General features: G+C 49.6%; 4 protein-coding genes across 4 annotated transcripts; 1 reads left to right on the plus strand and 3 right to left on the minus strand.

The window, feature by feature from the left end:
* Positions 1-101: 101 nt before the first annotated feature.
* Positions 102-763, minus strand: VTN00DRAFT_1858 (uncharacterized protein; the record flags this gene model as incomplete). Its single annotated transcript, XM_069428011.1, has 3 exons — positions 102-411; positions 463-556; positions 637-763. 3 exons carry the CDS (start codon positions 761-763, stop codon positions 102-104), a joined length of 531 nt encoding a protein of 176 aa, XP_069292560.1.
* Positions 764-2,186: 1,423 nt separating this feature from the next.
* On the minus strand, positions 2,187-2,546 carry VTN00DRAFT_1859 (uncharacterized protein; the record flags this gene model as incomplete). Its single annotated transcript, XM_069428012.1, has 1 exon — positions 2,187-2,546. The coding sequence occupies one exon, from the start codon at positions 2,544-2,546 to the stop codon at positions 2,187-2,189; it is 360 nt and encodes a 119-aa protein (XP_069292561.1).
* A 1,277-nt stretch (positions 2,547-3,823) lies between these two features.
* On the plus strand, positions 3,824-6,598 carry VTN00DRAFT_1860 (uncharacterized protein; the record flags this gene model as incomplete). The annotated part of the gene is made up of 7 exons (XM_069428014.1): positions 3,824-3,933; positions 4,050-4,350; positions 4,539-5,575; positions 5,637-5,925; positions 6,003-6,106; positions 6,224-6,377; positions 6,449-6,598. 7 exons carry the CDS (start codon positions 3,824-3,826, stop codon positions 6,596-6,598), a joined length of 2,145 nt encoding a protein of 714 aa, XP_069292562.1.
* A 3,192-nt stretch (positions 6,599-9,790) lies between these two features.
* VTN00DRAFT_1861 (uncharacterized protein) lies at positions 9,791-10,402 on the minus strand (the record flags this gene model as incomplete). The annotated part of the gene is made up of 2 exons (XM_069428015.1): positions 9,791-9,934; positions 10,238-10,402. The coding sequence occupies 2 exons, from the start codon at positions 10,400-10,402 to the stop codon at positions 9,791-9,793; spliced, it is 309 nt and encodes a 102-aa protein (XP_069292563.1).
* Between the last annotated feature and the right edge of the window lie 2,373 nt (positions 10,403-12,775).

Raw genomic sequence — 12,775 nt, forward strand, 5'->3', positions numbered from 1 at the left:
CTCTGATGCGTCGCATAAAAAGGGAAAAAGGGATATCCAGGGGGGCACTCGCCGCATTTTCTACAAATTGTGACCGTCCCCGACGATTGCGACAACAGGCCCTAGGGGCAAAACATTTTCGTCGCCTGTCTCGCATGCGCGTCGGGCAGCGTTGATCGGATATCCGGTGGGACCTGATCTGCAAATGCCAAGAAAAATGCCAAGACCCCGCAGGGCGGATCGCCCCAAGGCTTAATTTTCCATGGGCGGAGCACGAGGCGCACGTTCCGTCCACTCAGGGACAAGACCTCAGAGGCGCCGAGCCGGCTGCCCCGACCGGACCGGCGGAGTGAAGCCTCAGACTGGTTCGGATCCACCTCCCCTTCCAGCTTCCAACGGCCCGGGGCCCCCTTCAGTCCTGCTTCCCCGGTTCTGCAGACTCCACCTCGCTGCGTGTCCAACCTTGGAAGCGCTGCTACTTACCTAATGCTTCGGTTCTTCAGGGCTAACAGAAGATCTGCCGACAAATTGGAACCGTACGGGCGGTCATGCGGTCTCCGTATTCCCGCCGAATAACCTGTTATCCCAGGTGGGGGCCAGCAGAGAAGGCTGAGGAGGTCCTCAGCTACGGGATACAAGGTCAAGAGAGGTACTCACACCGTACAGACGACGGAGCAAACCGGAGTACGAATCCCAAGGGCTCTGGAGCGTGATGGAAAAGCGTCGCTGGGCCCGCCCTTTGCCTAAACGAAAGGTCCGAGGAGGGCTGTCCGATACTATTCATATTGCTTGTTTCGGGCCGTGCGTAAAGTTGGTCCCTTTTGTGGGACAGATGTTCGTCAAAGACTCATGAAAAGGGTCTCTCAACCAAGTGCCACGCGTCCGCCTAAAGTGCTAGTGATTTGAGACGATAGTCAGTGCACAGGCCAAAAATGCCAGAACGGCAGGAAGCGAAATACCATGTATTATCATCGATGGATGTCCAGAGAAAGCCAGGGGGCGGTCGTATAGCCCATATGAGCCCTGGAGTTACGTAGTCACAGTAGGTTGTCCGCGAACGGGAAAGCCTCAAAAAGCCAAAGCTTAAAAAAAAATCTGTATACAAGTATAAATAGCTTTATTCTGAAGTGGATTGTTGGCTGTTGAACTCGTGCTTGACGTTCACCACATCCGTGCTTTCCAACAAATCACAAAAATCTCGCGTCCAGTTAAAGTTAAGACGTCCGCTGCCAGTAGTCATGTCTGCAAACAGGGCTTACAATGTCGTCCACCTTTCCCCTTTCTTATATTTCGTATACAGGGTCAACATTAGCTTGCAGTTTACAGAAAGCAATTGAAAAACTCAATACCGTGGATTCTAACTTCGTCTTCGGTGGGAGGTTTAGACCTGCGATAAGTCTGTTTCGATACCTGAGATGTCAAGAATGGTGTTGGCAACGTGATATGACATCAGTAGTGATTGTTCCTGAAGTACTGCTTTGGACTTTGGCAATCTTTGTGTGATCTAACCAAGTCTTGCGGTGTGGTCAACAGGCCACTGTTTTGACCGCTTCAATGCAATCCACATTACGGGAAGTCAAGGAAAAAGATCCACAGCGGTGTTTTTCTCGATCCTGCCTCGATATCCCCCCCCCCAAAGATTCAAAGGTGCGCTCTTCTGATCCTTCCTCACTCTGCCTGAACTGTCGAATAACAGGGAGCACGTGCAGGAGGGGAATGCTCCCATCAGGAAACTGGGACTCTATACTTCACCTTGGTCTCCGTGCAAGAACGGACCCGCATCTGCGAGTCAAGTGAAGTCCCGATGGCAAAAACGCCTATCTCCGAAGTGATCTGCACGAAGAATTCCTCTGAAATATGGAAGGGGCTGGGGCTAGACAAGAAATCCCCTTGCGGGGCCTTGTTTTAAGTTTCTCATCCTGTTTGTGTTGGATACGTTTCTTAAAGAGGCAGTTGACACTGCTATTGTTGAGGTTCGGATGGGAGGAGAGCACGACTCAACAAATGTACTCCATCAGCCCAATGTGTGTGCGATCACCAGTCTGGGATTGGACCATATAGACATGCTGGGGAAGACCATCCAGAAGATCGCTTGGATGAAAGGAGGCATCATGAAGGAAGGATTTCCTGCATACACCGTCCCACAGCCAGCGGGCCACTGGAGGTGCTGAAAGAGCGCGCTGTAGAGAAGAATGTGGCCCTCAAGGTTATCGAGACTCATCCGATATTCTACCATACGCCTCGGTCTTGCAGGGGACTTTCAACAAGATCAATAGCAGTCTGGCGGCGGCTGTCGCGGCTGAGCATCTGCGTGGCTTGGGGTATCCGGATATCCCAGATGACATCACAAGCGCTCCATTACCTGAATATTCTCTCAAGGGCCTGGCTGAAGCCTCCTGGCCGGGACGCGGCGAAAAACGTGAAGCACATGGCGTCACACGGCGTTTGGACGATGCACACACTGTCAAGGAGTTCTGAGAGCCTGGTTCGCTGAGAACATTAGGGCCAACCTGTCCTCGGAGCACGTTCTCAACCAGCAGACTCGAAATGCGACTCCGTTGCTCCATCAGCTGCGGCGGAATATCTGTGAGTCGGCGGGACTATCAGATAATCAGAACCGTTTCACGCATGTCATCTTCTGCACCAACATCCTCTGAGCGGCGGACAAGGCCTTCAATGCGGAGCACGCCTCGACGAATTTCACGGGGAAATTGCCCGGATCTGCAGGTGCAACAGCATCCAGGAAGGTGCTGAACAGCCGTCGGGAGAGAGGAAGATATCAGGGTATCTGAAGAGGCGATCGGGTGTGTGCGCAGCCTGAGCCCTGCGACTGCGGATGGCGCATGAAGAACCAGGGACAGACGCCGGCCAGTCCGTCACCCATGGCTCTGATGACTGGCAGCTTGCATTTGATGGGAAGCGCGATGGAGGTTCTGGACACGCTGGTCTCGGGGAAGGCCGTGTTCGTTGGAAGTTAGAACAGGGTGAAGTGGAGCGGCAGTGGAGTCGGGGTTGGGGTTTCCGGGCGGCCTAACAGCGCATCCAGGACGGGGCTAACATATGACCGACCGCCGATCTGGCGATCATCACGTGCTGGCCCCCTGCCCTATCTGAGCTGGCTGAGACATCAAAAGCTTCTATTGGGAGTTCTAGTGCCATGGTCTGTTCTTCAGGAGAGAACACGTTCTTTGGCCGGGAGCGTCGATTGACCAGACGCGGAGGTCAAGTCCCCAGTGCCCCCTCTACCTAGGGATAGCGGCCAAGGTGAAGCCCTGTGGCTACTCACATCGCCAGAACACAAAGGATGAGTTCTATTGCCCTTTAGGGCCTTGGCTTGTTGTTTACTGCGTAAGCTGACTCAATAGACTCGACTAGGCCTCATCAAATCCCCTCTTAAGTGATTATTTCCTAGTACTATGGTTTCCGATCTCGGGCAGCCCACTTGATAGGAACTGACTTTGTGATTTCTTTGGAGGTTGCTTCAACGAGAGTAAATAAAAGCTTTGGATCCGCTGGGGAGTGGGATCCTTTGAGAAAGCTTGATCCGGAGGATCACTCTGGCTTGGCATTCTCTTAACACCAAAAGGTCTTACCCGGGCTTAAGATTAGTCAAGAGAAATACTTGGCGAAGGCTTGCGAGGGCTTAAACACGCCCCGCGGTCCTCCGTCGCCTCCGCTGGGGGTTTCTTACGTGTTGTTTTTTTCTTGGCAGCCCGCTACGCGAGCCCCTGAAACAACCTTGAACAAACTTCAGATGTTCCCATTCCGGGCCCCAATGGCACCATTGCGCCGGTTTTTCTTGGAAAAAAAAATGCGCCGGGGAGTGCCAATTGTGCCTTACCCGATGATCAACCGGCCGATCGACGTGGACAGCTTCGTGTTATGCTTCGAATCTTCGGTCCGGGCTATTCCAGACAGCTTCTGGGCAATATCCAAGCCTCTGGGAACCATAGAGTGGGACCCGTGCTGTCCGCAAAGTGGCCCGTCGCTCATGGATACCATCCCACGTTGACCCTCTCCATCTATCCATTGCCAACTTGTGATACATGTGGTACGAGTGTTGAAGACAGGATCAGCCGTAGTGGAGAATCGCAATCTCTGTTCTTGGCCCGTCATTCTGGTTTTCCCCCTTGTTGCCTTTACGGAGGGCTTTTACAACAGATATTCTCCTACAGCCAACTGAAGCTACAGATTCAGCCAAGACAACTAGGCCGTTCCAGCTTCAATCCGAAGCGCCCTAGGACTGCGCACAGCAAGTGTTCCGCGCCAATTTTAGATGATCTTCAAAAACAGCAAGTCGACGAGACTAAGGTTACGCATCACATCGCAGCTGCGGAGGGGCCCCCATCGCGGATCACATTTTCCCTACGGGTCTGTCTGTTTCTTAAAATTATAAACGTCCATCTTGGAATATTTAAGTACTGTCCTAGATCTCCGTAGGATGCGGAGATTCCCTGCAAAAAGCACTGTTGATAAGACTCTTATCCTGACCATATTCGATCTTTCCTCCTCTCCACTCGTTTTCTTCTTGGTAGATTTCTTGCATCATGTCCTCCCAGACCAAGTCGCGGTGGTCAACGCCGCTTCCCCAGTGTTCTCTTCCATACTTTGTGTTTGGGCCCTCGAAGAAGCGTCTCAGCAAAGCCAAGATCATGATCGATGCTGAACGCCCCGAACGCGCCATCTCTCTCCACGAATACCGGCAGCTGTCGAGACGGGTGGCCGTCGGTCTGTTGAGATTGGGCCTGCGGCAGACGGAGCGGGTTGTCTGCTTTTCGCGGAACGAGCTCTGCTACCCCGCTGTGCTGATGGGGACGATCATGGCCGGAGGAATCCTGACCCCAGCGAACCCCGCGTACGACGCACATGAGCTTAGCCACCTTATGAGTTATGTCGAAGCCAAAGTTCTCTTCACCAACCGGCATCTCCTACCTACTGCGCTCGAAGCGGCCGAGAAAGCGGGACTTTCGAAAGACTGCATCTTTGTTTTCGACGATGATATTATCGATGGCACTGGCTACCCGGAGGGGGAGATCCAACACTTCCAGACGATGGCGGCGTCAGACGAAGACGCTTCCAACTTCCGCTACAAGTGCCTCCTTTCGCAAAGGAAATACAACCACACGATCATGATCATGTTTACCTCTGGCACTACTGGAGAGCCCAAGGGCGTCCAGATCTCGCACCGCAACCTCATTGCCATGGCCATGGCATTCATCCATCGCTTGAGCCTTGACCCGGATTGGTACGCGGACCGTCACAACCGTCATGCCCTGGGTTCCCTGCACATGAGCCACCTCATGGCACACCGCACCTGCAGTGTCGTCTTCCCCAAGCTTCGCACTCCCATGTATTTGCTGCGTCGCAACGACTACCTCGCCGTGGTGGAGGCAGTGCAGAGGTATGGCATCACCGATGCTCTGGTGCGGGCTTCGGCCGTCATGGAAATGGCCAAACATGTCGACGTCTGCCGTCGCTACGATCTGCGGTCACTGCAGTCGTTGGAAGCTTGTGCCGCACCATTGAGCCAGGAAGCACGATTCAAGCTCGAGGGGATTGGAATCAAAAGAGTTACTCGCGTCTGGGGACTCACAGAGTATGAACTCCCGATCCCGTTTAACTGTTCGAGAATATAAACTGACTACCTAATTTTCTAGGACCGGAACCGCTACGGGACACCACCCTCTTGAGCGCGATGACTCGTCCAGCGTAGGAGAACTACACGTCAACTACGAGGGCAGAGTGACCGACCCCGAGGACGAGACCAGAGTCCTGGGCAGAAACGAGGTTGGCGATATCTGGCTCAGAGGACCCAGCACCAGCTCTGGATACTGGAAAAATGAGGACGCGACTCGACAACTTCGGGGACCCGATAATTGGATCCGGACTGGAGACATTGGATATGTGGATGACAATGGGAAATGGTACATTGTCGATCGCAAGAAGGTGAGTTACTTCCTCACGTGAACTCGGCTGATTATCGGGGCGCCGTTTTGTATTTCCATGCTGACGCGCGTATCCAGGACCTGATGAAGGTTAACGGCAACCATGTTTCGCCTGTGGAGCTTGAATCAGCTTTGATGCAACATCCTAAGATTCGTGACGTTGGTGTTATCGGAGTTGCAGTGTACGTTTTTCCGCTTGCCCTCTCTGCTGTTTGGGACGCCACTTGCGCGTTCTATTTCCATCTTAATGCCTCATGGCGCCCGCTGTGTAATTATCAGATCGCTGACGTTCACTACAGCGGCCTTGATGAGGGTCCACGAGCCTACGTTGTCCCATGGCAACCCGGCACGCTGACCGCAGAGGAAGTCGCCAACTTCCTAGTTGGCAAGGTTTCCCCATACAAATACCTCACCGGCGGTATCTCATTTATGGACAAGATCCCAAGGAACGCGGTAAGTTACCATCATCCTGTCTGCAAAATTAAATGAGTACCAAGTCTAACGTTAGTTTTCCGATCCAACAGACAGGAAAGATCCTTCGTAACGAGCTCCGGAATCTGGCCAAGAAAGAACTGGGCAATGCCGGCAACTACCACGGCATCATATTGAACAATGTTTTGGATGTCAAGCGCGACAACGAGATCCCGGTATCTCGCACGGCCATCGTCGTCTAGACCTCCTTCGGTTCGGTGATGGGTGCATATATATATTGATGAAAAACAAAAAACCAAAGGGGAGAAACGAAAAAAAGAAAGAAAAAAAGAAAAAAATAGGAAAAATTCAGATTGAAAATTGTACATAGGGAGAGAGGTTCTTTTGGCTTTGTCAGGCTGGCGTATGAGGATTGGTCAAACCGGCTTGGCATAAAGAGTTTCTCAACATCTGATCACTTGGGCGAAAGGGGGGGGGGGTTTCAACATTTTGGAATTGTTTTGCATATTCATCTTCTGGGTTGTTTTGTTTTAGCGGTTATTAATTATGGTAATCTTCCCTTTTCTATATAGTTTTTTAAAACAACTTCGTGCCCTCTTCCTCCTTCTCCAGTGCATAGGCAGTACTACATACATAGTCCATAGTATTCGCTCCGACCGATTATCGCTACCACTAACCTTGGAATCACACCAAGTAGAGTTCCAATAGAGTTTTGCGTCTCCGCTTAAAGTTACTTAGCTAGCAGAAATAGAATTCCGTTCATCCTTATACCAGTTTTGGATTCCAAGTCTCCGACGGGGGTTTTCCCGATCCTTGGCTACAATGCAGCCAAGACTTGAGTACCTAAAGCTTAACAGAGCCACCGAAGTTAAATGCAACCCTCAACCTTTTTTTCCTTTAGGTAATGAAGATGGCTGTGCAGAACTTCACAACCCAGTTGTCGTGTCGGGGTTTCCCGGAAGGCTCAGTCTGACTAGAAAAAGGACTCGGTCTTTTGTCGAAGGCGGCGCTTTAGAAGTTTATTAGGATGGTTACGCGGCTTGCAATGGACTGCCGTTCCTCAAACTTAGGGCCTGTGAAGTGGCTTGCGTTATTAGGTATTACTCTTATTTATTGGTTTTAATATTGTTGCTTCTAATACTCCTGTTTCGGAGGGAAAAAGAAAGTCTCACGTTGCATCTGTTTTAGTACCTACCTAGGCACCTAAGGTAAGAAGGAAAAGAATTACCCCAATGAGTTTCTCGGATATTCACCAATTCACTATTTTTCAATTTTCTCGGTGCGCATACCGACCAAGGCTGGTTCATTCACCGTGTATCCCGTGCCTCAAGATCAGATCAGTCACTGCACCATGTCTCAGGCCTAAATAAAGGCAGTGAATGACTACTAACTCTTCTCACCCATCCATATTAAAATGTGGGGGCCCACTCTCTGATCCTCTCACCTCCATCATCCTTTCTACGTAGTATTGCCAAATCATGAAGTCGTCGAGTTGTTGAGTCATTGAAGAAGAGCTACTTTCAAATGTACATTGTACAGTAATATAGATTGCTTGACTCCATGAGACATCCTTCATATACATCTTGGCGCTTGATCGAACATCCAACCCTTCCGTTTCGCCCTGCTATTGCCCACTTCAAGTGGGAGCTGGACCGGCGGCCCGTTCGGGTGGCCTTCCGGTCATTTTTCTGAATAATCCTTTCTATGTCTATATGGGGCGATAGGCTGAAGAAGTACTTCTTTCTCTCTCTTGTTAGTTATATTTTTGCTACTATCTCATCCGTGATGATTTTTTTTTTCGCTGACCTAAATGGACCCGAACCGTCTTCAGCCACAACCTGAAAATGAAGCCTAGCGACTCCTGCCATGACTTTATTGCAGAGTTCTTTTACCTAGCAGGCGAGGCGCAGACAATGGAAGTAGGAGAGAGCTGAGTGGAAGAACGAGCTCAAGAATTGAAGAGACAAAACCTCTCGGGAAATCAAGCGCCTGGAGAAATCGTAGAAAGAAAGAGGGTCAGAAGGCAGCTCCAATGGGAGATAAAACGTCCTGTAAGAAAAGCGCGGGGAGTACTACAGGGGCTCTAAGAAGTGTGGACATAACTTTGCAGCAGCGCCCAAGAAGACCATTAGAGAGGTGTGAGAACAGCAAGGTGGATTTGGTCTTGACTTTGGGAGCTACTCGGACCGGCCTCTGACTACCTACCATGATGCTGTTCAGGACTTTGCAAATGTCATCCAAACATATCGAAATGTGTTAACAGGCCCAAGGATTCTTTCACGTGGACGCCTTGTGGTGTAAAGGTATAGTTCCTGCAGAAGCAAGAGGATTTATGGACTTTGTATGCACAATTATCGCTGTTAATAGCATTTGTTAATAAGTGATAGTGTTATTGCCTAGTACGTACATCGATCTTACCTAGAAGCATCAACCACCCAAATGAGCAGATAACGTATGTAAGCGCATTAGGGTATCTAGCAGTGCTTTACCTATCTAGGCACAGCGCAATGCACGTAATAATCCATCTCCCCAGGCCATCTAGGATCGATTGATCATCGATCGCAAACAGCTGCAGGGACGCAGACCCGGACCCTAACCGCTGGGGACGCCCTGTTCCATCCACTCCGACCTCCCTACAGGGCGGTACCTTGCCACTAGCTGGCAGGGCTGTTCGAGGTCCGCCTGCATAACGGGCAAGGACCGGGGGCTATGCTGATGTTCAGAGATAACCGGTGTGATCACTGATAAGCTTCTCGTGTTAGACTCGTCGGGAGATTATTAGACTGTTTACCCTTATCTATTAGACGTGGGGACCGGCGGATGGATTACGTACAGGACTACCTACTACTGTTACCTAACCTAGTGTGGTTTATCGATCTATCTATCTGTCTCGTCTTGGCTCTGGCTGGTATAAATAGATAAGGGGTAACTGGTTCGTTTCACTGGGAACGTTGTGTTCTGGTGGTTAGAGGGTAGCCGTCGCCTTGAGGGGTCTGATTCTTCGAGACCTAGCTCTCTTGGAGGTTCATTATAGATGGTGTTCATGTACATACCTCATTCTATCTTTGTGGTTATAAAGTATTTTGGTTTTGTTTTGTCCCACATGAGATAGGCATGCATATACTACTGTACAGGGAATAGTAGGAATTCTATCGGGTTTGCTTGTTGAAGAGTTTAAGAATAGTGATGCTGCACTTCTAATATTCTATTCTGCTGTACTTCATACCCATTTTAGCTGAAAATCCCCGTGTTGTTCCCCACGATAAATGTCAGCCTGGGAAATCAGTCCAAGAAAAGCCGTACATTTGATCAGTGAGAGTAGAAAGTATCGCACAATATAAATCTGACAGTCTTGCTGAAAAGACACTCTATCCATGTGTTTCCGAACAGAGATAGATGGACAGACAATCATACCCTCAGAGAAAGGAGATAGTCTACCCAGCTGCCTTGCGCAGAAACTTCGCGACCACCTTGGGCTGGCTGGTCATGACCATGTGGCCGGACTTGACGCGTGTAACTCGATCCTGGGGAATACCAACACAAAATACCATGCGCTCCTGGATCTTCAGTGGCAAGGCCTGTCTTCCTCGCAGAGGAGGTATCAGCATGGGTAGTACAGATACGCCGGGTATGTCAACTTCGAATAGAAAGAGCTGTATGGTGATATATTCGGTTTAATCGGTAACTTAGTGCGGAGTAAAGGGATACACGGAAATTCTTTTACCGGATGAGTGCGGCTTCAGTGTACTAGTTCAGGCTCTGTAATGGGGCGTGGCAGATCGTTGAAGAAACGGTCAGGGCCGTCAAGTATGTAAATCAGAACATCCTGGACTTTTCTTAGCGTATTGACTCTCCAGCCTGAAGACCCATCAAGTACCCACCTTGTCGAGGAACCCGGGCAGCTTTCGGGGCTTTTTAGGACCCCATAGACTCTTTCCAACCGGAACAATGTAACCAGCGAGAAGTGCGACATGGAGAATCATGCCGCGCCGCGGCGAATTGATGTACAGAGACGGAAAGGCGTGCTTTGTGCCAAAACATCCCATCTCAGACTTGCTGTCATCAGTAGACCCAGTGTGATTGTCATGGGTCTGCAAGGGTTCATGATGCTCACTATGAAACTTCTCGAGAGCCTCGCAGCCTACAACACCAGTGTATGAGAAAAGTACCACAATCACATTCTTCCTGCTCTGCAACAAGGAGTCGACAGTGCTCCTAACAACCTCTACATCTCCAGACCAGTCAGGGACAGGAGATTTGGCAGTTGTAGACACCAAGGACACTGGATAGGTTGAGTAACACTGCCTTCTCAAGTAGTGGGATCACATATGTCCAGGCAACAGGTGAGTGCCACCCTCCATGGACAAGGATGAAAGTGGGTTTTGAATTGGCAAACATCTCATCAGAAGCAAAGTGCATATAACTTAGGGCCTCCTTGACGCCAAACTCAGTCACCAGCATATCTTCTATTTGTGGCTCAAATATAGTGGTTTCCATTCAAAATTCTGAGGCTAGGAACTGAAGAACAAGTCTGAGGGATAATGCAAAGGTGAACCAGTGAAACAAAGAGAAAGAGCTGAGACAGTTACCTGCAGTATAATTCAAAAAAAGTATATGCAGAGAGATGCAGAGCCATCTTTAAAGATGTTGGTGATCTGCATTACAAAGAAAAAGACAAGTAGAAGTTGAAGGAGTTGGCTGTTGCACAAGCCTTCATTGGCTGACATGTACTTCACTTGTTAGCAGATACAGGTCAAGTACCAGCCAGATGCTGAACAGTTGTGTTGTAAGTGGCAATTATTGGCAGATCCATTAGATAGAAGTTTTAGATCTCGTAAGAAATGTGGATGTCATGATGTACAGAAGCAATGAGATTGAACAGAGTTGCCCTCACCACTCCCGGATGTCTCCTGCTAAGGAAGCCACATGCTCTGAGGTTGCATTGTTGAGATGGAGAATGTAGCTAGTGATACAAGATCTGTGATGGCTATCCAACTTCCGAGGACCAGCGTTGCGCAGCAGAGATACGGGATCGGGTGAGGTATTTATGGCACGCGACAACGGCTACCCGTCGGGTCTCACAGAGCTCGGACAGGAACCGGTCAACTTTGCCTACGTACTACCTACCTAGACGTCCTTCTTTCCAGTGTTCCTGAAAGTACCATTCTACAAATACGTCTATATCTGTACGGCTGATGTCTAACTTGTGTAGGATTCCAATACCTACCACATCTTGTTGCTGTCATTGCTACATTGTGGCAGGGAAGCAGACGAAACCTTGGTCCTCGAGAAGACCCATCGCGTCCTCCATGACACTTCTCCATTGTGTAAGGTCTAGTTCCTAACCGCTGCTCTTTGATTACGCCATAACGATGTATCGATGCCTGCAGTTGCCGGTTCATCGTTTTCAGAGCCCTTAGCGCGCACGAACTATCGTTATTGTCGACAAGAACATGAAAGGTAATACTTGTCTATAACACGCTTGGCAGTTTAAGAGTTGGAAAGTACTAGAGCAGAGTAAGAACTCGGGTATAGGTCTCAGGCGACGCTTTCAAAATGGTGGATTGATCTGTCTCGAGATGAACCCTTGCTGGAACATATGAGATCCTTCGACAAGATTAGACAAAGACAGGACAGCATGGAGAGAGTCAGAAAGCTCGACGGCTCCTATGGCTACTTTTTGCAGTTGAAGACAATAGTTGCATTTCTACCTCGACAGAATTGAGGGCATTGCTGTCTCAACGGTTACTGATGACCCCTCTAAGATGTTTCCTGGTCCCACACAAACACCGCTACAGATGAGAGCCGAAAAGGGCGTTCCGGAAGACTATCGTCAACAAATAGCGTAACCCACTTTCCTAGATAATGAGGTAAGTATCGTCGTCGATGCATTGAGGAAATGTTCCATCTGTACCCGGTTTCTGTTTTCAACCAGATTGCTAAATCAAAGTCCACTAGACCGATAAGCACAACTTCGATGCAGCCACGTTAGAGTCTGGAGTTTGTCGATAATGAACACTCACAAGGTTATCAGTCCCATGGTAATCCCAGGACGGTTGTGCAGGGCTGATCAGGACGTCCCATGCTTGAAGTCCCTTCAAAACCCTGCGAATGACACCCCAACTCTTATTCGAGCCATTGCTGGCTATCTTAATACCATCCACCGTCGAAACATCAATCGTGTTCCCAAAAGAATGTCTCTGCAGAACCTCTAAGAAAGCACACAGTCCTCACGTTCTGACAGCTTGCATTCTCCCTTATTGGATAGAACCAGATCTACTCATGTTAGAGTGCAGAAATGCTTGATCTGCAGCTAATGCATTCCTTAAAGAATGCTAAGATCAGCATCTGACGCTGGGGAGTCTGCAGAGGCCGGTGTCGCTGTGGATTTAGTTGGCTGGATCGCGCCGGAAAGCATA

This window comes from Thermoascus crustaceus (assembly GCF_041956765.1).
Source record: "Thermoascus crustaceus strain CBS 181.67 unplaced genomic scaffold VTN00scaffold_1, whole genome shotgun sequence".
Taxonomy (NCBI): domain Eukaryota; kingdom Fungi; phylum Ascomycota; class Eurotiomycetes; order Eurotiales; family Thermoascaceae; genus Thermoascus; species Thermoascus crustaceus.